Source organism: Staurois parvus, unplaced genomic scaffold, assembly GCF_062004578.1.
Source record: "Staurois parvus isolate SC_StPar_1 unplaced genomic scaffold, SC_StPar_1.0 ptg000018l, whole genome shotgun sequence".
NCBI lineage: Eukaryota > Metazoa > Chordata > Amphibia > Anura > Ranidae > Staurois > Staurois parvus.
The window spans coordinates 2737381-2764853 of NW_028317814.1; the positions used below are offsets into that span (position 1 = coordinate 2737381).

The 27473-nt window shown below is 44.7% G+C and overlaps 1 protein-coding gene across 1 annotated transcript in view; it reads right to left on the reverse strand.

Annotated features, from left to right (window-relative positions):
- BAIAP3 (BAI1 associated protein 3) overlaps nt 1-27473 on the reverse strand; it is a 534732-nt gene that overhangs the window by 174918 nt on the left and 332341 nt on the right. The window contains exons 8-10 of the mRNA XM_089682088.1: nt 9995-10208; nt 6274-6318; nt 2408-2485 (exon numbers count right to left, since the gene is read on the reverse strand). Of these exons, the coding sequence (XP_089538214.1) occupies nt 2408-2485; nt 6274-6318; nt 9995-10208 (337 nt within the window). The remainder of the gene's footprint in view (nt 1-2407; nt 2486-6273; nt 6319-9994; nt 10209-27473) is intronic.

Sequence of the window (27473 nt, forward strand, 5' to 3'; positions counted from 1 at the left end):
CAAAATCTACAGCTATTATAAAGCCAGCTAGGTATCTCCTCTCCTAACCATTGCATATTCCTTAACCTCCATGGCGGTATGATTATTTCAGATTTTTGGTGCTGAAAGCGGTACCATTATTTTACAGGGAAATTTGGCGTTTTTTATTGTAGGCCTGTAATTTTTAGGAATAACTCGCTGAAATCTGTCCGAACAAGAGTCTAGTAAACATCCCGGGTATGTTAAAATTTGAAACGCGAAATCATAAATTATAATTTAATAGATAATCATAAAAAATAATAATATAATAATAATAAATTTAATTCAATAATATAATCAACCAAAAACACTGAAATTTGAAATAGAGCGCCAAGTTCGCACATCACTGAGGAAAGTCGCAAAATCGTTTTAAGTGTCTGATGACGAATTTCCCCACGAATCATTATCACTCAATTCTGCAAGTAGTTCTAATTTACTATCGCTGTTCTCTAGCTGGTCTAAAACCGCTTTTGACCTAAAGGGACGCTTTTTGGAGGCTATGGACGTTTCTCAGTTTCCAGGCAGAAAGAACAGTAAAAATGCAGGCAGGGCACAGGACAAAGCACTCGGGACAAAATGTATGTGAAATGGTTTGATACAGTAATGTTTTACTATGTGATTTTAGTGAATGTCACTTTTTGTCATTTTCAAATGTCCCGCTGCTCCATCCCCCGTACGTCCCAACGTCGCAGGGGACGGAACCCAGAAGACAGATGCCGGCATCCGCCGGATTACATTGCCGGGGGCTCTGCAGGGGGGACATCGGGGAGCGCAGGACAAGGTAAGTGATCGAGGGATCGCGGAGCAGCGCCGCATGGTATTCCCGAGTGTAGCTCGGGGTTACCGCTTGTGGTACTGAAACTTTACCCCGAGCTACACTCGGGAATACCGCCAGGGAGGTTTAAGTGATCCTGTGATTCACTAAACCAGAAGGTTCACTATAAATTAACTCCCCAGGAGCCTTACTTTTGACTTCCACTCTGCCACTCTAATCAGACCATCTGGGAATGGAGGAAAGTTATATTGTAGCTAGCATAGGAGCATTGAGTATTGTGAAAATTGGCCTAGCAACATGCTACTCTATACCTCGAAGTACTGAGTATTTTCTTCGGCCCTTGGTGCTGAATGGAGTGGGGACAGGGAGTAATGGAAAGGGGAGTCTGTGCTTTTGGGGATGCAGGGATTAAAGCAAACCTGTTGTTTTGCTTTAAAGAAAACCTACAGTAAGGAAAGAGGGGGGTCCTCTGGAATGCATAAATAGAAGGAGAACCCACAAACAAGAGTGAAATCCCCTGTATTGGCAGAAGATGGGTGTAGCCAGGAATTCATCTATACAAACCTTTCTGTCAAAATCCAACACATTAGATATAATTCACTTCCAACGCATGACACAGCTGTTTGTTTTTAATTTTTTTTTTAATAATCAAAAATTAATTTTTAGTCCATTAAAGGCACCGCTGCATTGTTTGGCTAAATTTGCTGCAAATGTCTGTTCCAGTTACCAAACACATTATTTTAGTGATTTTTTTTTTCATCTGTAAAAGTCAATTCACAAAGACTATCATACAAGTTATTGCTGCTTCAGGCTGGCAATAAATGTAAACAATTAGTTGAATTATCTCTTTTCTAAGGAGATTGCTGTCTGTGACCCCAAGAGGAAATGAAACCCATCTTTCCTGATGACCACTGTCACAGGGACACCAAATGATGGAAAAAAGATTTTTTTTTTTTTATATGTTACTAGAACTGGAGATGAGAGGAAATCCTTTAATGTTGGCACCTACTTTGGTGATATCTGTCTAATGCTCACCGCACAGATTACAATCTGATTGTACAATCTCTTTTAGATCTGCCAACAACTATGTAGTGCAAGGGCATGACTTATGGATAAACACTGATTGGATAGGTAGGTCCTCATATTACATAGAAGTGGCAAACCTAAAGTTGTGTTTCCAAGACAAGCATTCAAGGGAAATCTCCTGGGCTACAAAACACTTTTTTCCAACAGAGGTATTTAGTTATACCCCAAAAGTAAAAAAAACTTACATTTTTTAAATTCAAATAAATAAATACGTTTTTAGTGGATTTCTCCTCTAATCTAAATACAAGACAATCATCTGGCAGATGGTATATATATATTAGCTTATTGAACATGTCATTATTGAATGGTGGTACAATCAATACATCTGACCCCTTGGATGCAATGCTACAACTATTTATCTGGGGATGCCAGTCTTCATCTGTAAGCAGAGAACAGTAGGCAATTGTTTAGCTGAGATTTTTTTGTTTACTGCATATAACAGAAAGATAAGTTTTACTGGTGATGTGTCACTAAACAGGAGAGTTAGTTAACACAAAAGATGTTAGGTAGGTGAACTGAATACCTTACCTGCCCATACCTTTAAAACCACTGACTTCATTGAGCTTTTTGCAGGCCTCTGCCACGGACACATCATCGTCATGATCCCTGAAATACAATAACCAATAAAACCACAGATCCATTGTGTAAGGTATGAAGAGTATACTAAAGCAGCCTTTTTCAACACCCTGGAGTGCCTTCAGGCTTCTTCAGGGGTGTCTTGGCAATGTGCCTACAAATTGCCCAAAAATTGTATACAAGCCAGCAGGCGAATCAAGCCTGCCTTTTAGTACACAAATCCACAGGTTGTCATTGTGCACTATTATGGCCTTCTAGCTACCAGCATCCTGACACCCAAAGATGTCAAATCCAACACAACAAACACTTTACTCCTGCGCTAGGAAAGGACTCAGTAGACCCAATAGGAATGTTCTGGAATTTTCTGGAATATGCACTGCTTGCTGCCCAACAGACCGGGGTGGTCCGAATACACTGGATACAAATGGAGAAACAGAAAAAGGGCGCACCGACCTAGTGCATTATAGTTTAAAATAATTTATTAAAGAAACAAAAATAGTTATCATACTCACAATGGACATAATAACACAGGCATGTCAAACTGGGACAGCATCTGAGTCCATACGATGGAACCCTGGATGACCAACTGGCTAATGCGTTTCGAGGACACAACCTCTTCCTCAGAGCCAACCAAAGCTCTGAGGAAGAGGTTGTGTCCTCGAAACGCGTTAGCCAGTTGGTCATCCAGGGTTCCATCGTATGGACTCAGATGTTGTTTGGATCATACATCTTGTTCAGTTTGACATGCCTGTGTTATTATGTCCATTGTGAGTATGATATCTATTTTTGTTTCTTTAATAAATAATTTTAAACGATAATGCACTAGGTCGGTGCGCCCTTTTTCTGTTTCTCCATTTGTACCCAAAGATGTCATCAGTTGATAACGAGGATGTTGCGTGCCTGCACAGCATCCTTTTTTGCCCCTCCCCTGCCCCTCTCTGCCAGCACTGGGGTCACATAAGCTGAATGAGGGAGAGAAATTGAGTGAGAAATGTTGGAATTCTAGTCAGTTCTAGTGTGCAAAGGTATATTTGCTTTGGAAGAATAAATCACCTGTAACATCGAATGTACTATGTGTGGATGTTGCCCCATTATGTAAAACTAGTAGAATAGTTTTTTTACATTTTAGAATCAAGTGCCTTGAGATTGTGCAGAATTTTAAAGGGTGCGTTGACTGAAAAAAGGTTGAGAAACAATGTACTAAAGCATAGATTTTTTGCTGCCAATAGCATAGTTACACAGTTGGTAAGGTTGAATAAAGATACCAGTCTATCCAGTTCAACCTATGATAGTGATTGTGTGTGATTAAGTACCATTTCCCATAGCCCTGTATATTGTGTTTGCTAAGATGCCCATTGTGTTTTGGATTTATCTACACTTTCTGCTGACATCACCAACTGTGGAAGGGAGTTCCACATCCTTATGCAGTTTCAGCAACCAATCAAGTTCTTTTTTTTTCTAACCTAGACTGTAAAGTTTAGAGACTGCAGCTAATCCTTTTTTTCTAGCCCACTTTTCATTTAAAAAAACGATGGTAAGTCTGAATTTTCAGGCAGAAGAGAAAGCATTTCAGGCTAGTTCACACCATAATTCCTGCATTTAGTGTGTGTTTCCATAGGCACATTTACACCTGGGTTGAAATGCATTTTTAACACATTTGTAATGCATTCCAATGCATTTTTTTTTTATGCAAACATGTGTTTATGTGCTTTCCAGTGCATTTACACAAGTTCTTGTGCAAACAAAAGATGCATGCTGCTGTTCTTTTGTTGAAAGCACTGGTACTGAACACAATAGTGTAAATTAGGGTGTTTGGAAATAATTGATTTTACTATACATGCATTCAGGATGCATTTAAAAATATGCACCTGGTCCTAAATACAGTTATGGTTGCATACATTTATTTCTGCATAGAACTCTGCTCATGTAACCCCAATCAGCACTTACAGTCGAAGAAAGCATTCTGAGCCAAACAGGGTTATATGGCATATCTTCCATCTATATGGCATATATTCCATCCCTGTATGCATACTTGCATACAGGGATGGAATGCATAGGAATGTCCTCATCAGTGTGCTGCTTCTCCTTTACAATCCTTCTCCTTTAGTAGCAGGATGAGGCAGGTGTTAAGCTGGCCATACACTAGCAGAATTCTAAATCTAAACATAATGTTTGATTTTATAATTGTTAATTAATTCAATTATATGTTTCTACCAAAGTGGCTAGAAAATTTGGAGCAGAATGAAATTTTTTTCTCAAATTTCTAACAAGTGTATGTGGTTTTCATTCAGAAAAGTCCATTCACTCTAAAATCGAAAGTTAGAAGCACATTTTTTTTGAAACACAAACATTTGTCAGGTCATCGAATGATGAGCATGTTTGTTGGAAAATCTACTAGTGTACAGCCAGTTTTAGACCATGCAGAAAAGTAGAGGGATTTATAGACCCAAGGAAATCTACAAAATTATACCTTTGTGGTCTCTAACTAGCAGACAAACAAAAAAGACCTAATGAAAAGACTACAATATACTATGGGGGAGATTTACTAAAACTGGAACACTGAATCTGGTGCAGCTGTGCATGGCAGCTAATCAGTTTCTAACTTCTGCTTGTTCAATTAAACTTTGACGATAAAACCTGGTAGCGGATTTTTCACTTTCCAGGTTTAGTAAATCAACCCCTATGTGTATTTCTTACCCATTATATAAAAGTGGTAGTAAACTTCAGACATGAAATATGAGCAAAGCATATCCCTCTATAGTTGTCACTTCTGACACCAAGAGAAAAATGGTGACAGGGGAGGGACCTCCAGCAGATTGACAGCATCAGCTCTGTTCCTGTATGCTGTATGAAGGAGGGTGTGTCCCTTCCCTCCAATCAGCTCTTAGAACTCTCCTCATTGAGAGTAACTTCAACTCCCTGCCCCCTGCTTTTCAGAGATGAGCGATCCTGTGTAAATTCTGCACTCTGAATGGATGTATGAGACAGACAGCTGTAGATAAACAGGTACAGCTTATGTAGGAGGATTTGTTTAATCTCTGTGTATCACTTCACTGGGTATATGTAAGGGTTTACAAACACCTTAAATATACAAAAATAATATTAGAACTGTATCCTTGTTTAGATCTTTGCTACCCAAACATAATGTTAAAACCTTGTTAATTTCAAACCCATCCTGGGTCTAATGACCACACTGTGTAAAACAAAAATCACAGGCTTGGTTTAATAGAAAATGGAACACCAAATACACATACTAAGTGCCACAAAATCTGAATAAAAATTTAATGGGGAACTCTACTTTTTTTTTTCAGTTTTAGTTGGAAGTTACTGAGGATTTAATGCCCTTTATTGGCTTAGGTGACTCTGGATGGAAATGGAAATCACATTATTTTCTACGTTGATCATTCACATCAATGCAGCGCAGCACAGTGCATTTTTTTTAAAGGTGCAGGCACTTATTTTGATGCACTGCAGTGCCTTTTGTGCTCCATAGACTTCAATAGGAATGCATGGAAAACACATTTTTAGTACATCTTTGAGTTTTGTGTCCCACTTCTATAAAAATTAGTGAAGTATAAAAACGAATCAAAAATGCACTACAAAAACACACTAAAAAACATCCTTGTGCAACAGTAGTGTGAACCTAGGCTAAATGTCTGTGAAAAGTGTAAGAGAGAGAGAAAAAGAAAAAGAGAGAAGAGCGACAGAACATGATCGGGAGAGAGAGAGAGAGAGAGACAAGAGAAGAGACAGAAGAAAAGAGAGAGAAAGAGCGAGAGAAGAGTGAGAGAGAAGAGAGAGAGAGATGTTATACATACCAAATATCCAGGTGAAGCTGGTCAGTATAAATATCATCTATTTCACTATAAAATAAAAATAAATATTGTTAATTGCTACTAATAAAGTCGTTAAAGAGTACTTTTTTTATTTGTTTATTTCTATTATTTCTATAAACAATGGAATAAAGAAAAATGTTAAAGGGCAAGAAAACCAGCAATAGTTGATCAATGGAGATGAAAAAAGTGAGTGACTAAATTGTCTGATGGTCACTTTTTCCATACAGCACCAGTACATTGAGATGGCTGCAGGGGCGGACTGACAACTCATGGGGCCCCCGGACAATAGGGGATCATGGGGCCCCTGTGTCCTTGCCCAAACTCAAAAAAGCCTATGAAAAAGGTACCAGGGGCATCTCATGGGGCCCCCTACTGACCCCAGGTCCTCGGGCAGTGCCCGAGTTTCCAAATGGTCAGTCCACCCCTGGATGGCTGTACTGTAGGTGAAGAGAGGGTGCTGCACACTCACTGTCCCCTTATTATAGCATTACCATGGACCAGGGGCGGACTGACCATTTGGAAACTCAGGCGCTGCCCGAGGGCCTGGGGTCAGTAGGGGGCCCCATGAGATGCCCCTGGTACCTTTTTCATAGGCTTTTTTGAGTTTGGGCAAGGACACAGGGGCCCCATGATCCCCTATTGCCCGGGGGCCCCATGAGTTGTGAGTCCGCCCCTGCCATGGACAGTACATAGCATCATGCTTCCAAACCTGTGGAACCCATCCTGATCAGCTTTGTTCCATGTGACTTCATCTATCCTGTATATATTTTATCTCTGTGAAAGTCACTAACAAATATTTAACTCTTTCTCTGTTACAGTTTGCATAATCACAGCTGTAGTAAAAACTACATTTGATTCATAGCAGCTGTAGAGAGCTGTTTAAACAGCAAATCTCTATAGTCACCGTGGCCTAAAGCAGTATTAAACTTAAAGCAGTTACTAAACCCACAACAGTAAAATCAGTCTGTATATGCAGTAAAGCATACTTGTTATACTCTCTGTGGAACTTAAAAGGTTAATCCTCTGCATTGTGTAAAAAGGCTGTTTGATCCATTCTTCTCTGTTCCGCCCCTTTTTCAGTGACCACCACTTATCTCAAGACTGAACCGTAGCCATGCACATACTCAGTTTGGTGTGTATTGCTAGAAGTTTTTCTTTTTCTCAGGAGAGTGCATGTAATCAGCACTGTCCAGACAGAGGTCAGGGGTCCTGCATCCTCCTAGAGCAGAAATAAAACTCCTCCTACAAGCCATAGCTAGTGCTCTGCTGGACACAGATAGAAGTCACAAGACTGCTCTAACTTCTGATGAGAAAAGGTTTTTAGCAGTTTATATTTACTAAAAAAATTACACTTCCATGTTCTGTGTACTGTGGGAGACCAGAAATGTAATATACACTGTATTGCAGCTTACAAATCATTAGACGTGGTGGCTGCATTAGTTTTTTTTACATTTTCCCCTCTATATTCACCTGGTGGTCTGGCCAGTGACACACCTCCTGTATTGGAGTGCCCCTACTCTCGATGAAGGAGCAACAGAGACACCTTTGGACAACATAGGGATAAAGGTTTTACGTAAATAAAAGCTAATTAGACACTCCAGAAATGTTCATTTTGTTTCCTTTCAGATGCGTTCATTCATTAAAGAATTTTGGTTTGTAATATTCATTATGTTAAACCGATTCGTTTTCGGAATTCGTTACATATCCTCTGCATTAGTTTCCTATATTCATCGGTCCGGGTGGATTAGAAAAAATTTTCCGGAACATTGTTATATATTCGATATATTATTGAATAGGACGGATTCGACATTTTCAGACATTTGTCCAACCCACCAAGAGAAACTGAATGAGCTGATTGGACAATATTGACTGGCGCCATGTGCATTCGATTTAACAAAAGGAATGAAATTCGGATCCATTCTTTATCCAAATCTGAATCATATAACATATTCGTAAATTGAATTAATTTCCCGATAGGCTCAAACTACTGTCACATCATGTGACATCATCCAAACGAAACAAATGCATTAGTTAATTTCGTTATACCTTTTTTTGGATTTGTTGATATTCCTTACAATATCCTATTGGAGATTCATATATATCCGAATCTTGGAAATTACATTTTTGTTCAAAAAACGAATCATAACAAAACGAAATGCACGTGTCTAGAGTTGATCATTTTAAGTACCCCTGTTCGTGGCAAATGGTCTGTCTCAACACTTTAACTGCTACATATGCAGGGCAGCTAGTTGTGTTGAAAATCTAATAGACTTACTGGCAGCATCACCTGGTGAAAATAAAGGAAAGAAAGCCTAAAACAGAAAACTAATGCAGCCATCACATCTAAGAATTGGTAAGCTGGTATATAATAAATGTTTGTTTTTGGGTTTAACACTGCTTTAAGTTAAAAACCAACAGGCAATTAAAATGATAGTGGGAGGTATTTGAAAGAGTCAGCCAGCCAAAATAAGGGATATTTTAGTTATAGGTGGAACAATGTGGGCTAAGTTGAAACTTAGCTTTTTAAATGCCTTGGTTATTCTATTTCTGTACGTCTGAGAATTTAGATTTTTCCTAATTTTTATTTACACCTGCTGATACTGCCAGTAATACACTTCTTATCCTAGAGTGACAACACTTGCACACTGTTCTTTGGAAGATCAATGGTGTCACCCTAGACTTCTCTCTACTCCCTCAGATCTGAAGTACAAATGCCTCTCCCTCTCCTTATCTCATGACATATAGGTGAGGTGTTCTGTAGTTCATAGACAAGAACTGGGAAGACTGATACCATAAGTTGAGATTACAGTTCAGTGCACAGGAAGTTACAACTTTAGAGTTCTGGCAGGATCGCCAAGTATGTTTTGTACTTGCAAAAAATGTACTTGGCTAAAAAAAAATACTTTACTGTCCAGCATCTTCCAAAAACAGGATGACCATTTTGGATAGAATGACCCTTTAAAGTGTTGCTAAACCCAGGACCCTGCATTCACTATATCTGGTCTCCCACAGTACACAAAACATGGAAATGCAATTGTTGTAGTAAATATAAACTGCTAAATACCTTTTCTCCTCAGCAGTTTAGAGCAGTCTTGTGACTTCTATCAGTGTCCGGCTGAGCACTGGTTAAAGCTTGTAGGAGGAGTTTCATTCTCCTCTGACTGTTCTATGAGACTGCATGACCCCTGACCCTCTGACTGGATAGTGCTGATTGGCCCATGTACCCTCCCCCCAAAAAAAATCTCTATTAAAACACACCATACTGAGAATGTGCAGAATGCCTTCTAGGGCTCTGCTCTATGAGCAGATGGACTGGGGACTGTGGAAGAAGGGGAGGATCAGAGAAGACAGGATCAAACAGCCCTTTTACACAATGTGGTGGATTAACCCCTTATTTTAGTAACACTTTATGGTCCCATACTGACCATCTTTTAGCTAGCAAGAAGATTAAGATGAAATTCGGTAAACCTAAAAATAAAACAGAAATCCCTTCTTTAAAATCTCTCAGCATTATACAGAGCAGTCGTGGTTTATACAGCAGGTACTTGCTTTTGACATAGAACCAAAAATACGTCTGAGAGTCTTGTTCACAGAATATTATTTTAGGAAACCTTCTAAAACACTTCTCTGGGGGAAGACGGCGTATTCAATGTATACGTTACATGAAACAGAAGTTTTAGGTGCAGAATGTCACTCCACTTACAAAAGGAAGTTTTCATTCCAAATTGGATTCAAGGTATTGCTCTTGACCTCAGTGACCTGGATGTACTTTGCTGGCAGCACTTCCCTTATACTTGAACGTTTCTCCATTTTGTCTTTCTTCTTTCTGAAGCTAAATTTCCTCTCTTTCTTTTCCTCGGTTTCTTTCGCACTTTGCACAATCATGATTCCCAGCATGCAATATGGGTCGCTAAAACCTATGCCAATTATAAAAAACAGGCATATATAAAGAAACCATGGGATATGACTGATTTTCATTAAAACGAAGGCTTTACAGTTGTTGACCGATGTCAAAGATCTGTTCTGTAAATAAATATGTAAAAAAGGTACAGCCTGTTAAAGTGATATTAAAGGCAGGCTTTACAAAAATGTCATACTTACCTGCTCTGTGCAGTGGTTTTGCACAGAGCAGACCCAATACTCCTCTTCTTGGGTCTCCTGCTGGTGCTCCTGCCCCTCCCTCCTGCTGAGTGCCCCTAGACCAAGCAGCTATGGGGGCACCCAAGCAGGCTTGCTCCCGAGCCACTGCTCTACGTGTCCATTCACAGAGAACCATGGCTCAGCCCTGCCCTCTCTCTCTCTTCTCATTGGCTCACTGGCTGTTGTTGACAATGACTCCCGCTGTTGTCTCAGCCAATGAGGAGGGAGAATCCCCTGAGAGCTGAGGCTCTTGCACACATCGCTGGGCTGTGGGGGGAGGAGCGGGAGGCTGCTGCACACATAAGGTTTTTTATGCTTGAAGGTAAAAAACCTGGAGCTTTTACAACCACTTTATAGTGGACCTTTCAGCAACAAATCTTTATGAATAAATTCCTGATTTACTACTATATACAGCAAAAGCATAATTTCCACATTAACCCCTTGGCGCCAGCGCCTCCCGGCCCTTTAAGGGTTTCAGAAGCCGGGTGGCGGGGCGGGGTTTTAAGGTCATGTGACTGCCGTGATTCGCTGTCACGATGGTCACATGATCGGGAAAGGTCCCGATCGAAAGAGGGGATTGAGACCTTTCCGGGAGAACCGGACATGTGTGCTGGGAGCGCGCAGGGGATGCACTCTCAGCACATATGTTTTTCTTAATTGCACGCAAATGTGCAGCCACTCGGTGTCAAGGCGCAGATGCCGGGAGGTGCGAAGAGGTTAAAGGGGGACTAAAGAGGGTAAACACCTAGGGCCTTGTGTCATTTAAAATTTAAATTGCTTTTTAGTAAGTCCGTCAGGTTTGAGATTGAGAAAAGCTTCAGCTGGTGATGCAGGGAAAGAGATTTCAAATAATAAATCCAGCATATCATATACTTGGGTCCAGCATATATAGAAAAATGTCCTTGGGTTTGAGCAACATCAAAATGTGGTCCACATGTGGCCTGGAGTGTAATGTTCCATTCTAGTAGGGACTAAGCACCAACATTATAATAATTTATAATTGGATTCTAGAGCTAGAGCATTTTTCTGGTTCTTCATTTTTGTTGGTCCATTTTTCTGGTTCTATTTGGGTATTTAAGTCCTTCATCCATATACACATATAATCATGATTGTGTAACAAGGGGCCTTGCAAGAAATAAGTTAAATAGCAAGGAGTTCAAGCTCAGGGGAATGAGGGTCATATTTACCCTGATGTTATAAGGGTGTGAGGGTAGTTCTATCAGTTTGACAGCAGATTAGGGATGTGACAAAGTTTTTGACCTGTAGGTAATGGAATATTTAGGTAGTGAGTTTTCACATTGCAAGGTCTGAAATGATTTTCAACCATCTTTTGTCATTGGAGTACATAGGCCTGCAATGTTGTGTTGAGTCCAGCGTTTAAAGGATAAGTTCTCCTTTGGAACATGTTACATGTTCCACCCGTTTTTAGGGTGGAACATGTAACGTTCCAGCATTTGCAGCCCCCCCACTCAATCCCTCCTCTCTGTGAAAGCAGGTAGGGGATTTTCTCCCTGTACCCACTGTCACAATTTGAACAAAGTGCGGCTGTGTGGGGCTTCACCCACAAGGCCACGTCCAGGGGCGGACTGACAACTCATGGGGCCCCCGGGCAATAGGGAATCATGGGGCCCCTATGTCCTTGCCCAAACTCAAAAAAGCCTATGAAAAAGGTACCAGGGGCATCTCATGGGGCCCCCTACTGACCCCGGGCCCTCGGGCAGTGCCTGAGTTTCCAAATGGTCAGTCATCCCCTGGCCATGTCATGCATTCACAGTTTCCTATGAATGAATGCCTACAAATACTGTCAGCCATTGAGGCCAATGGCTTATAGTTCTCAATGAACTACGAGGGCGCTAGTGAGGGCTCTGTCCCATTGATCTTCCTGCTCTCAGGTAACTGCCTGCCTTTATGAGGCACAGGCAGACAGCTATCCGGAGAGTCTGCAGGAGCCTGAGATTGCACCTGCCATCTGCTGATCATGGGTGCAATGATCTGTAGGCTCCTTAGAAAAAAATAATAAATAATACATTTTTTTACATGTAAAAAATGTGAATTTATTATTTTTTTCAAAAGACAAACTCATCCTTTAAAAAGGAAAGGGCTCCTCCAAGACCAGTGGGAAGGAAGGGTTTCTGAGGATAGACAGTGAAGGCAAATGGAGAAACAGCAGCCCCCAGACTATCTGAGTTTGACTCCAATCTCCAGGAATGGGAATCATGCGATTGTGTATGAAAGCTCTATCATGTGGGAGAAGCCACAGTAAATTATCTATGTGCAGGGGGTCAAAAGGATATGTTTTCCAGGTCACTAACAGATGTGTGAGCCTTTGACAGAGAGGCGGATAGTTACCTTTGTATAATCTGTTGTAACCGGAAGTGAGGTGAATTCCTAAATAAGGGAGGCGCTTTGATTCCCTGGAATAGGGGAAGGAATCTTGCAAGATCCATTGATAATTAGATATTTATTATCTTAGTTACACAATGTTTTAATAAGATAATATTTTATGCGTGACAAAGAATACATGGTTAATGTGCCCCATGTTTACTTTTCTTATAAAATTGTGCATATAAGAATGTGTTAAATAGTAGAAAAGTAGGAGAGTCAAGCAATCTCCAAAAGTCATCAAACACTCTTTTTTTCAATTAAAAGGAAGCAGACAAGTGATACTTTAAACAGACCTCCAGTTAAACAGCTAAAAAATACAGTTGTAAAACACATATGGGATCAGTCTTACCTATCAAAAGATTTGAGAATCTGTGTGGCCAGTCTCATGATCTAGTCATGCTGACTAGTCCAGTTAATCAATACAGCTTGGTAACTGACCTGCCCCAGTCTGCTGAGTGGCCAATGAAAAATTGCCACCATGATGAGGTCCTTGTTCTGTTTACTGTGTTCTCTCCTTCTGTCAGCAAGCCTTCATTGTACGTTTGACAGCACTGTCAAACTTACAATAACAGTACTGCGCAAAGCAGCTTACAGTGCTGAACCTCCCTTTCTGGGACCTACTGTTTGTGAAATTAGATTGTACGCCCCTTGAGGGTTAGGGACTGATGTGAATGTACAATATATATATATATCTCTTAGATTGTAAGCTGCAAGGAGCAGGGCCCTCCTAACCCTCTTGTATTGAACTGTATTGTTGCTGTATTGTCTCTGATTATTTTGTAAAGCGCTGAGCAAACTGTTGGCGCTATATAAATCCTGAATAATAATAATAATATGTAAAGCGTTGCGTAAATTGATGGCACTATATAAGTACCTGTAATAAATAAAAATAAATTACAGGAAGACATTAAATTACAGGTAGACATCAAATAATTGTGAACCTTAACCAGAATCTGGGATGTTTTGAATGTTTGCCTTAAGTTCAGCTTTAAAAACACTACCAACCTTAAATATGTTAATGGTACACTACATGCTCCAGTTACATAATAATCACATTACATAAGACAACAGATAGCAGAAACACAAATTTATGGTAATCCACAGCAATAACTTAAAGCAGAACTTCACTCTCTCAATCAACATTGATTACTTTTAATCCTTGTGCTATCAGCATTAGTAAATAGTTAAGACAGTCTATTGTGTGTTTTACATTTTTTTTTTGTTTTAACATTTCTTTCGTTACATCCTGGCCTAAGCATGTCATACATCCCAGGAGTCTTCAGGAAGGAAGAGAGTGTTTTTCTCATCTAAGCCCACCCTCCTGCCTGCATGACTAAGCTAAGGGCAGATGCAAATGCTATATGTATCATCTAGAATTTACTCAAGATGGCCATGGCCAGAAATACTAGAAAGTGATTTCTCTGCAAAATAAATCATAAGGATTGGAGATATAGATGAATGGATGGGTTTTCTTTGAATTAAAAAAAAAAATAGCATATTTGGTTTGTTGTGCAGATGCGGTGTAGTTCCGCTTTAATTCTGGTTGACTAGCAATAAAGTAACATTAGTTAACCACCAGTTAATGACCAGGCCTCTTTTTGCTACTCGGCGCTGCACTAATTCAACTGATAATTGCGCGGTCATGCAATGCTGCACCCAAACGAAATTTACGTCCTTTTTTTCACATAAATAGAGCTTTCTTTTGGTGGTATTTGATCACCTGTGCACTTTTTATTTTTCACGCTATAAACACAAAAAGGCCAAAAATTTTGAAGAAAAACAATATTTTTTTACTTTCAGCTATTAAAAATATATAGTAAACTCAAAGTTAGTTATTGGTTTATGCCAAAATGTATTCTGCTACATGTTTTTGGTAAAAAAAACATCCCAATAAGTGTATATTGATTGCTTTGTGTGAAAGTTATAGAGTCTACAAACTATGGTATAGATACTGCAATTTACGCCATTTTTTTGCTATACAGCTCTGCGCTAGTTTAACGGACAATTGCGCGGTCATGCAATACGGTACATAAATGAAATTTACATCCTTTTTTTTCCCACAAATTGAGCTTTCTTTCGGTGGTATTTGATCGCCTGTGCGGTTTTTAGTTTTTGGGTTATAAAAAAAAAAGCTGACAATTTTGAGGAATATTTTGGACTTTTTGCTATAAAACATGTCCAGTAAAAAAAAAAATTAAAAAATCAAATTTAGTCATAAATTTCTGCCAAAATGCATTCTGCGACATGTCTTTGCAAAAAAAAAAACCCAATACGTGTAAATTAATTGGTTTACGTGAAAGTTATAGCGTTTACAAATGGCGGGAAAGATACTGGGATTGTTAGTTTTTTTTATACTAATAATGGCGGCGATCAGAGACTTATGGCGGCGATCAGGGACTTATGGCGGCGATCAGCGACTTATGGCGGGACTGCAGGACTGCGGCGGACATTCTGACACTGGGGGGGTACTGATTTGGGGTCACTGACATCCCCAGTGACACCAATACAGTGATCAGTGCAAAAAAAAAACACTGACACTGTACTAATGGCACTGGGGAGGAAGGGGTTAAGTTTATTTTGCAGGGAAGGGTTATCTGTATGAGGGGGAGTGTTTTACTAGGGGGCGGGGGTGTGTGCTGGACGGGGACAGGCTGATCGAGACAGATAAACTCTTATGTCTCGATCAGCTTGTTCTCGAGCTGTCAGGGAAGTGACAGAAAGCACAGCTACTGCAGCTGTGCTCTCTGTCACTGATTGCCGCCGATTGCCGGGAGATAGCTGGTAATGACTGGCTGTGACCCGGCGACTGACACCGGCGGCTGTGATCGACAACACAGGTAGGGCGGCGGTGCGCCTCGCGTGCGCCCCCTACCTGTTTACAAAACACACGTTTTAAAACGTGGTTTTGCCTGCCCGTGCCGCCCTGCCGCCATATTTCTACAGTGGCAGGGTGGCAAGTGGTTAAAGTAACATTAGTTAACCCCTTCCCGCCGGCGCCTCCTGAACCTTTAAGAGTTTCAGAAGCCGGGAGGAGGGACGGGCGGGGTTTAGGTATGTGACCGCCGTGACGTGTCATCGCGGCGGTTACATGATTGGGAAAGGTCCCGATCGAAAGAGCAGAGCGGGACCTTTCTGTGAGTACCGGACATGTGTGCTGGGAGTGCGCAGGGTGCGCGCTCTCAGCACATATGTTTTTTGTTAATTGCATGCAAATGTGTGGTCGCTCGGTGTCCAGGCCCAGACGCCGGGAGGCCGCACATTTGTGTGCTGCCAGCATGAAGAGGTTAAGTTGATCAAAGGAGATTAGCTTACAGTTTCACTAATACTGGCTTCTTGAAAGTGAACAATGTAATAGCACACTTTGTTGGGTCTTTATAGTAACTCTTACATGTGTACATTTGTGTTCTGCATGTAACTTTATTAGGCCTGTTACACACGGGAGTAAAAAAATACTGCGTTTTTTACTCATCTGAAATGAGACGCATTGTATTCTATGCGACACTGCCCACAGCTGAGTAAAAGATCAGCAATACAGTGTTGAGTACACAGCAGTAAAACAAAAAGGCCCCTTACACACAGGCATCATAATATGCTTAGGAACCTGTGACACTAGTGTGCAAGGGGCCAAACGCTGTGTGTAAAGACTTGAGTAATGTTGAGTATAGGTGAGTAAAGGTGTGTAAGCGTATAGACGATTACAATTCTTGCCAGTACTGTAATATTCACATTTATACTTTTGATGCCTGTGTGCAAGGGGCCAAAATGAGTAAACACGCGAGTAAACTACTGCACTCAAATGAAAAGTTTTATATTTTTGTACCGTAAAAAAAGTGAGCATTTCTTAACTTCAACAAGTTAAATAGAGAAAGTTTCATATGAGTGCAGTAATATCCTTGCGTGTATACTCATTTAGGCCCCACAGGAGCGTCATAATTTACTGATGTTTACTCATATGCAAGGGGCCACAATACTGGCAATGAAGAAGAATTTTACTGATCTGTACTCATCTATATGCTTACACACCTTTACTTGTCTATACTCAGCATTACTCAGGTCTTTACACACACTTTTTGGCCCCTCACACACGGGCGTCATAAGTTCCTGAGTAAATTAAGATGCTCATGAGCCTAAATGTAATGACCTGACGGAGAAATAAAAAGTGCTGTGAGGACTGCATGCTGAAAATATATTGAACTACAGCAGTGATTTATTTCAGGTACTTATATAGCGCCGTCAATTTACGCAGCGCTTTACATACATATATATTGTACATTCACATCAGTCCCTAACCCTCAGTGATGGTGATGTGTCTTTGGGTGAACAGTAATTAAGCAGAGTTAAGGCCATCGCCTGTTAAATTGGCATGGTGGACTTGATGTGCTACATATGGTGAGATGCTAGACATTTAGGACCCCATTATCCACATCAGTGATATGTGTACAGAGCACTAAGAGGAAAACTTCTCTCTTAAAGGTTGGATGTTCTACGCAGTGTTCCCATTTTGATTACTTAATTGGCAAATCTGCATTTGATATTTAATCCACTGAAAAATTATATTTCTGCTTTTTTGGCAGATTCTAGCATACAAACAATTTCTTATATCTTTGGGGGACTCTTATTAAAATCTCTAGTCTTCGATTGCCAGGTCTGTAAGCCTGCTGTGGCTATTATGACAGGTTCCAATCCACTTTCTTTGTTGGATTACTTTTTAACATTCTATAGGCAATAGGAATTGGAATACACAGAGGTGGGAGCCCAAAACTCCTAAGGGGAAAGAAATGCAATTTGGAATTATGGCTTTTTGTTGTAGTATCAAGGCATGCAACACACTGAGCTAACTTTTCCGACAAGGCTCCACCTATAGGTAAGACATTGCTTTTGGGTGTGCTGATCTTTTAACCTCCCTAGCGGTATGATTATTTCAGATTTTGGTGCTGAAAGCGGTACCATTTTTTTGCATGGAAATATGTATTTTTTTTATTGTAGGCCTGTAATTTAGGAATAACTCACTGAAATCTGTCCGAACAAGTGTCTAGTAAACATTCTAGATATGATAAAACTTGAAACGCAAAATCATAAATTATAATTTAATAAATAATCATAAAAATTAATAATAATAAATGTAATTAAATAATATAATCAAACCAAAAACACTGAAATTTGAAATATAGCGCCAAGTTCGCACATCGCTGAGCAAAGTCGCAGAATCGTTTTCAGTGTCTGATGACGAATTTCCCCACAAATCATTATCACTCAATTCTGCAAGTGGTTCTGATTTACTATCGCTGTTCTCTAGCCGGTCTAAAACCGCTTTTGAAATAAAGGGACGCTTTTTGGACGCCATGGACTTTTCTAAGTTTCCAGGCAGAAAGAACAGTCAAAATGCAGGCAGGGGACAGGACAAAGCACTAGGGACAAAATGTATGTGAAATGTTTTGAAACATCGAATGTTGTACTATGTAATAATCATTTTTAAAAAAATGAAATTTTTTAAAAAATTTCAAATTTGCCGCTGGTTCCGGCGCCCGTACGTCCCGACGTCACAGGGACCAGAACACGGAAGCCGGATGCCAAAATCGGCCGGAGGAGATGGCCGGGGACACTGGGGGATGCATTGCGGGAGCGAAGGACAAGGTAAGCGCTGCAGGGACTCCCTATGCAACGCTGCATGGTAAGCCCGAGTGTAGCTCGGGGTTACCGCTTTTGGTACTGAAACTTTCCCCCGAGCTACACTCGGGAATACCGCCAGGGAGGTTAATATATATAAATATTTAAGTACCTATTATATTTCTTGCTGAATTATATATGTATCACCAAAATTATGCATTCTGGGTTCAGTGTACCTGCAGAGTGCTTTAGTATTAGCAGGGTAGTTCATACTGGGAGTATGGCTCACCGTTGCCCCCAATTCACTGGTGTAGCCAGTCAAAAGCCAAGTTCCATTCCTATATAATTTTACATCTTGTACATATATGAGCATCTAACACGCCGTATAAAAATATCATAGTAAAATAATTCTTGTCATTTCGACAATTATGTCTACCAAAGCTAAATTTGATAATGTCCTTGCGTATTGCTATCAAAAACACAATTAACAAAGGCTTCATAAACATCAGATGAGCTGAAGACATTAAAGTATCTCAAACCCTGACATTTCTGAGGATAATACGGATACTCTCCTTGGGGTAAAGTTATCAAAATCTGTCAGCTGCCAGAGCTGCTGGACTTGGAAGCAGATTTATAATTAAACTATTGGATCTTCGTCAGATTTCTTTCTTCTTTCATTCAATGCTGTCCTACATTTCAGATTGGGACAGTTCAATAAACAGGCCCTGTGGATCCACTCAGAGTATGGCATTTTTAGCCATGTCTTTAATTATTAAATGAAAAAGTGGCAACCGTGCAGTGGGTGTGACTGATGATCTGTGTGTCTGAATCACAGGAGACATGTACTACCAGTTTCATAGCTTTCAACTGTAACTGCTGACCTGCATTCTGGTGCAGAATGACATCTTCTTATGTATAGATGAATGGAGCCTGACATGTGCCTACAGCTGCTGTCCCGAGCATAAGCACAAGGCCATGCCATAGCTTGCTCAGTCATTGGATCAAAAAGATGCACATCTGCTATGCAAAAGTTGCTTTGGTCTTCAGGGCTGTTTGCTGCCACTGAGAGATGAAATGAGAATATATAATACCACTTGAAGCATTGGAAACATGTTATATTTGCTGCGGCATTCCAAGTAATAAAAAAAAAATAGATGTGTCTGTCTGTGTTCAAATCTTGTAACTAGAGATGAGCGAATTATTCAAAAATTCGGCTGATTTGGCGAATTCGCGGAATAAATTCGAATCGAGTCGAATATATTCGCTGCGAATTTAACTTATAAAAAGGGTGTTTCTAGGCTTCAGAGAGCCTTTATATTAGTGCAGAACACTGTACCTTTAATTTAAATGCCCTTGGAGTCTGCTGGGGAAGAGAAATAATACTGTCAGTCAGTATGACATGCAGATGAGTGCCGTCGATCTTAGAATCACCGCACACTTCACTCATTTGGGCAGTCACGGGGCCAAAACCAGAGTGTGGAGCCACAGTGTGGCGTTGGAGGCAACAGCAATGGGAGGCCATACAGCACCCTATGAAAAAATGGAACCCACCAGCAGTGTGAGGAGACCTGAAAGTGGCACATGGCAGAGTGTGGCGATGGAGACAGCAGCAATGGGAGGCCGTACAGGGACCCATGACACACTCTGGACCTGGCAGCAGCATGAGGAGGCGGTACAGGGGCCCATGACAGATTACGGGCCTGGCAGCAGCATGAGGAGTCGGTACGGGGGCCCATGGCAGATTACGGGCCTGGCAGCAGCAATGGGAGGCCGTACAGGGACCCATGACACACTCTGGACCTGGCAGCAGCATGAGGAGGCGGTACAGGGGCCCATGACAGATTACGGGCCTGGCAGCAGCATGAGGAGTCGGTACGGGGGCCCATGGCAGATTATGGGCCTGGCAGCAGCAATGGGAGGCCCGTAATCTGCCAGCACCCTATGACAAAATGGAACCCACCAGCAGTGTGAGGAGACCTGAAAGTGGCACATGGCAGAGTGTGGCGATGGAGACAGCAGCAATGGGAGGCCGTACAGGGACCCATGACACACTCTGGACCTGGCAGCAGCATGAGGAGGTGGTACAGGGGCCCATGACAGATTACGGGCCTGGCAGCAGCATGAGGAGTCGGTACGGGGGCCCATGGCAGATTACGGGCCTGGCAGCAGCAATGGGAGGCCATACAGCACCCTATGACAAAATGGAACCCACCAGCAGTGTGAGGAGACCTGAAAGTGGCACATGGCAGAGTGTGGCGATGGAGACAGCAGCAATGGGAGGCCGTACAGGGACCCATGACACACTCTGGACCTGGCAGCAGCATGAGGAGGCGGTACAGGGGCCCATGACAGATTACGGGCCTGGCAGCAGCATGAGGAGTCGGTACGGGGGCCCATGGCAGATTACGGGCCTGGCAGCAGCAATGGGAGGCCGTACAGGGACCCATGACACACTCTGGACCTGGCAGCAGCATGAGGAGGCGGTACAGGGGCCCATGACAGATTACGGGCCTGGCAGCAGCATGAGGAGTCGGTACGGGGGCCCATGGCAGATTATGGGCCTGGCAGCAGCAATGGGAGGCCCGTAATCTGCCAGCACCCTATGACAAAATGGAACCCACCAGCAGTGTGAGGAGACCTGAAAGTGGCACATGGCAGAGTGTGGCGATGGAGACAGCAGCAATGGGAGGCCGTACAGGGACCCATGACACACTCTGGACCTGGCAGCAGCATGAGGAGGTGGTACAGGGGCCCATGACAGATTACAGGCCTGGCAGCAGCATGAGGAGTCGGTACGGGGGCCCATGGCAGATTACGGGCCTGGCAGCAGCAATGGGAGGCCATACAGCACCCTATGACAAAATGGAACCCACCAGCAATGTGAGGAGACCTGAAAGTGGCACATGGCAGAGTGTGGCGATGGAGACAGCAGCAATGGGAGGCCGTACAGGGACCCATGACACACTCTGGACCTGGCAGCAGCATGAGGAGGCGGTACAGGGGCCCATGACAGATTACGGGCCTGGCAGCAGCATGAGGAGTCGGTACGGGGGCCCATGGCAGATTACGGGCCTGGCAGCAGCAATGGGAGGCCGTACAGGGACCCATGACACACTCTGGACCTGGCAGCAGCATGAGGAGGCGGTACAGGGGCCCATGACAGATTACGGGCCTGGCAGCAGCATGAGGAGTCGGTACGGGGGCCCATGGCAGATTATGGGCCTGGCAGCAGCAATGGGAGGCCCGTAATCTGCCAGCACCCTATGACAAAATGGAACCCACCAGCAGTGTGAGGAGACCTGAAAGTGGCACATGGCAGAGTGTGGCGATGGAGACAGCAGCAATGGGAGGCCGTACAGGGACCCATGACACACTCTGGACCTGGCAGCAGCATGAGGAGGTGGTACAGGGGCCCATGACAGATTACGGGCCTGGCAGCAGCATGAGGAGTCGGTACGGGGGCCCATGGCAGATTACGGGCCTGGCAGCAGCAATGGGAGGCCATACAGCACCCTATGACAAAATGGAACCCACCAGCAGTGTGAGGAGACCTGAAAGTGGCACATGGCAGAGTGTGGCGATGGAGACAGCAGCAATGGGAGGCCGTACAGGGGCCCATGACACACTCTGGACCTGGCAGCAGCATGAGGAGGCGGTACAGGGGCCCATGACAGATTACGGGCCTGGCAGCAGCATGAGGAGTCGGTACGGGGGCCCATGGCAGATTACGGGCCTGGCAGCAGCAATGGGAGGCCGTACAGGGACCCATGACACACTCTGGACCTGGCAGCAGCATGAGGAGGCGGTACAGGGGCCCATGACAGATTACGGGCCTGGCAGCAGCATGAGGAGTCGGTACGGGGGCCCATGGCAGATTATGGGCCTGGCAGCAGCAATGGGAGGCCCGTAATCTGCCAGCACCCTATGACAAAATGGAACCCACCAGCAGTGTGAGGAGACCTGAAAGTGGCACATGGCAGAGTGTGGCGATGGAGACAGCAGCAATGGGAGGCCGTACAGGGACCCATGACACACTCTGGACCTGGCAGCAGCATGAGGAGGTGGTACAGGGGCCCATGACAGATTACGGGCCTGGCAGCAGCATGAGGAGTCGGTACGGGGGCCCATGGCAGATTACGGGCCTGGCAGCAGCAATGGGAGGCCATACAGCACCCTATGACAAAATGGAACCCACCAGCAGTGTGAGGAGACCTGAAAGTGGCACATGGCAGAGTGTGGCGATGGAGACAGCAGCAATGGGAGGCCGTACAGGGACCCATGACACACTCTGGACCTGGCAGCAGCATGAGGAGGCGGTACAGGGGCCCATGACAGATTACGGGCCTGGCAGCAGCATGAGGAGTCGGTACGGGGGCCCATGGCAGATTACGGGCCTGGCAGCAGCAATGGGAGGCCGTACAGGGACCCATGACACACTCTGGATCTGGCAGCAGCAAGAGGAGGCGGTACAGGGGCCCATGGCAGAGTGGCGAAGCGTAAGCAGCTTAAATTGAAGGCCATACAGAGGCCTATGTTAAAAATAATAACATGTTTGGGGCATGATTCATGGCGGATTTAGTCAGTTGTGTCAGGAACTGGTGGTTTGAAATCCAGACTAATCCACGCCTGATTCATTTTCACAAACGTGAGTCTCTCCACACTTTGGGTGGACAGTCGTGTCCTCCGCGGAGTTGCAATACCTCCTGCCGCACTAAACACGCGCTCCGATGCCACGCTACTGGCCGGGCATGACAGCCTTTCAAGGGCAAATTCAGCTAGTTGGGGCCAAAAGTCAAGTTTCGTTGCCCAGTAGTCAAGGGGATTGTCTACCTCGGTTGGCAGGGTGCTGTCCAAGTAGGTCCAAGCCTGTTGTTTGAGGTCCTGCTCCAGGTCCAACTGATGCTGCTGCTGCTGCGGCTGCGGCTGGTTAGTAGTTTCCTCACTGCGCTGGTGAAGAAAGCTACTCATCATCGACTGCAGACTGAGGCAGCCGCTGCTGGTGGAGCTGCCACTGCTCCTACCACCCCACCCCTCCCCTGCTGCCATGGCAGCGGAACGCGAGCGCACAGGGCCCACAGTGTCTGAGGATGGACGTTGGCGCAGAAAGGCAGAGACCAACTGACTACATAGGTGGTTTTTATAGTACGTTATTTTGGCCTCCCTCTCAGCAGGTGTGAAAAAGGCCACCATTTTTGAACGGTAGCGAGGGTCCAACAAGGTGGACAGCCAAAAGTCATCCCTCTGTCTAATGGTTATTATTCGGCTGTCGCTACGCAAGCAACCGAGCATGCTATGGGCCATTTGTGCCAAGGAATGCGAGGGACTCCCTGCCTCCATCTCCACAGCATACTGCCACGGTGCGTCTGGGTCCTCTGTCTCCTCCTCCTCCTCTACCAGATGCTCCTGCTCCTCCACTCCTGTCCGCTGAGTGGAAAAACCACCCATTTCACTCAATAATTCCTGAGCACCAATGTCCTCCTCTACCTCCTCCTCTTCTTCCTGTCCTGCCCCCACAGGGGTCATGTGGCGTTGAGATCTGTGCGCCACGTCTACCGCACCCTGACCAGCCATTGTTAACAGCATTTGTTCCAGGACGTGCAACAGAGGAATGACGTCGTTCATCCCATAGTCCTGCCGACTCACGAATAGCGTGGCCTCCTCAAAGGGCCTGAGCAAGCGGCAGGTGTCACGCATGAGCTGCCAATGGCTGACATCTAAGTTACACAGGGGAGTACCTTTATCCGCTTGTAACATCAGGAAATCGGTGATGGCCTTTCGCTGTTCGTAAAGGCGGTCTAACATATGTAGGGTTGAATTCCACCTTGTTGCAACGTCGCAGATCAGGCGATGCTGTGGAATTCCGTTCTGCCGCTGCAGCTCAAGGAGGGTGTGCTTTGCGGTGTAGGAATGGCTGAAATGCATGCAAAGTTTACGTGACATTTTAAGGATGTCTTGCAGTGGGATGGTGGATTTTAGGAACCGCTTGACAACCAGATTGAACACGTGAGCCATGCATGGCGCATGGCACAACCTTCCTTGACACAGAGCAGACACCATGTTCTTTCCGTTCTCGGTCAACATGGTTCCAATTTTCAGTTTGCGCGGAGACAGCCATCTGTCGATTTCTCTGTTCATTACACTCAGAAGTTCCTCCCCTGTGTGACTACGTTCGCCAAGGCATACCAGGTGCAGCACAGCGTGACACCGTTGCGCCCTGCACATGTGATATGCCGGTTGGGTAATGGGACTTGGCACGGGGGTGGCGGCTGAGGACACGGCGGAAGAAGAGGTGGTAGAGGCGGACATCTTTGCTGGACCAAGGACGTGCAAACGTGGAGGCAAAAAGTGACCTGTCCAAGTTGCTGGTGCGGCTGTGCCGAAACCATGTTCACCCAGTAGGCCGTAAATGACATGTACTGTCCCTGACCGTAGTTACAGCTCCACACGTCGGCGCTGCCGTGCACTTTGGCAGAGACCGACATGCTCAAAGACTGGCCCACCATCTCTTCTACATGTGAATGCAGGGCTGGCACTGCCTTTTTGGCGAAGAAATGCCGGCTTGGCACTCTCCACCGCGGCGCGGCACAAGCCATCATTTCTTGGAAAGGTGCTGAGTCCACCACTTGGAAAGGGAGGGACTGCAGCACCAGCAACTTGGACAGGAGGACGTTCAGCTTCTGCACCGTCGGGTGCGTGCTCGCAAACTGTTGTCTCTTGGAAACGGATTCCAAGAAAGACTGCTGACGGAATCCGTGAAGAGGAGTAGCAGGAGAAGGAGCATCTGAACGAGCGGAAGATGCCAACGAGCGACAACTCCCCTCAGCAGAGGTGTTGGAGCCTTGACTGGCTGATAGAGGGTGATTGACGTCGGGTGACGGAGCAAGTAACGGAGCGGGTGATGGAGCGGGGGCTGGGGCAGGCAGAACCGCCGTATCTTTATCACGGTTTTCCCAGGCCACCGAATGGCGACGCTGCATATGCTGACGCAACACTGTAGTCCCAACATGGGCCCCCTGGCCACGCTTGACTTTCTGGCCACATAGTCGACATACGGCTACGTTTACTTCCTCGGGCGGCTTGACGAAAAATTGCCACACCGCCGAGTAGGAAACTTTGCCCCCGCTACTCCTCACTGGCTGACTGCTACTTCCTCCGTGCACACCGGCACCACTACTGGCCGTGGTGGTAGGCTGCAGTGGAGTTGGTGCTCTACTCCGTGGCCATTTGTCTCCACTGACACTGCTGCGACCCTGCTGCCTCCTGGGCAACCCACCGACTGTTTTGCTCGCTGCCAAGCTGGCACCCTCTTCTCCTGATGATGCGGAAGCAATAGCCTGATGACGACGAGGCTGCCAAGTGCGATCAGCCTCATCATCATCAATTAGGGTCTCCGCCTCACTACTAGCCCCCTCGGCTGCGTGTGGGTCAGGAGACAGACCTGTCTCTAGACCGGCTACCGAGCCACTCTCCTCGCCAGTACTTCTTTGCCTGGCTGCTGAAGAGGCGGATGTCTCCCCCCGTTCCTGACCGCCCTCTGTTAGCTCTTCCTCACTGTACAGTGGGGCTGAGCCCACAGCATGCGCTACTTCGCTTGGTGAGGGAACACCAAAGGACAGGGGCAGGTAGAGGACACGTGATTTCAGTGGGCTTGCTCCCGGGCCATGCCAACTAACGGTTGTGTCTGACGTACCCACCGACCGTTGGCTGTAGGTGTCAGAGGTGACCTGGGAAGAGGAAGATGACCGAGCCAACCAATCGATGACGGCAGGGTTGTCGGTGGAGACACGACCGCTGGATGACACCGGGAGCACTGGCCTCTGGCTGCGACTAGTGCTGCCTCGACACCTTCCTCTGCTGCCACGTCTGCTCGCTCCTGAAACATTGCCTCCTCTGCCACTCCTCTGCGTGTTGTCTGACATACTCTTTAATTCAACGATTCTGTGTCCCTGAGTAACGATTCTGTATCCCTGAGTAACAATTCTGTGTCCCTGAGTAACAATTCTGTGTCCCTCAGTAACGATTCTGTGTCCCTGAGTAACGATTCTGTGTCCCTGAGTAACGATTCTGTGTCCCTGAGTAACGATTCTGTGTCCCTGAGTAACAATTCTGTGTCCCTCAGTAACGATTCTGTGTCCCTCAGTAACGATTCTGTGTCCCTGAGTAACAATTCTGTGTCCCTGAGTAACAATTCTGTGTCCCTGAGTAACGATTCTGTGTCCCTCAGTAACGATTCTGTGTCCCTGAGTAACAATTCTGTGTCCCTGAGTAACAATTCTGTGTCCCTCAGTAACGATTCTGTGTCCCTCAGTAACGATTCTGTGTCCCTGAGTAACAATTCTGTGTCCCTGAGTAACGATTCTGTGTCCCTCAGTAACGATTCTGTGTCCCTGAGTAACAATTCTGTGTCCCTGAGTAACAATTCTGTGTCCCTGAGTAACAATTCTGTGTCCCTCAGTAACGATTCTGTGTCCCTCAGTAACGATTCTGTGTCCCTGAGTAACAATTCTGTGTCCCTGAGTAACAATTCTGTGTCCCTGAGTAACGATTCTGTGTCCCTCAGTAACGATTCTGTGTCCCTGAGTAACAATTCTGTGTCCCTGAGTAACAATTCTGTGTCCCTGAGTAACAATTCTGTGTCCCTCAGTAACGATTCTGTGTCCCTCAGTAACGATTCTGTGTCCCTGAGTAACAATTCTGTGTCCCTGAGTAACAATTCTGTGTCCCTGAGTAACGATTTTGTGTCCCTCAGTAACGATTCTGTGTCCCTCAGTAACGATTCTGTGTCCCTGAGTAACAATTCTGTGTCCCTGAGTAACGATTCTGTGTCCCTGAGTAACGATTCTGTGTCCCTCAGTAACGATTCTGTGTCCCTCAGTAACGATTCTGTGTCCTTCAGTAACAATTCTGTGTCCCTGAGTAACAATTCTGTGTCCCTGAGTAACAATTCTGTGTCCCTGAGTAACGATTCTGTGTCCCTCAGTAACAATTCTGTGTCCCTCAGTAACAATTCTGTGTCCCTGAGTAACAATTCTGTGTCCCTGAGTAACAAT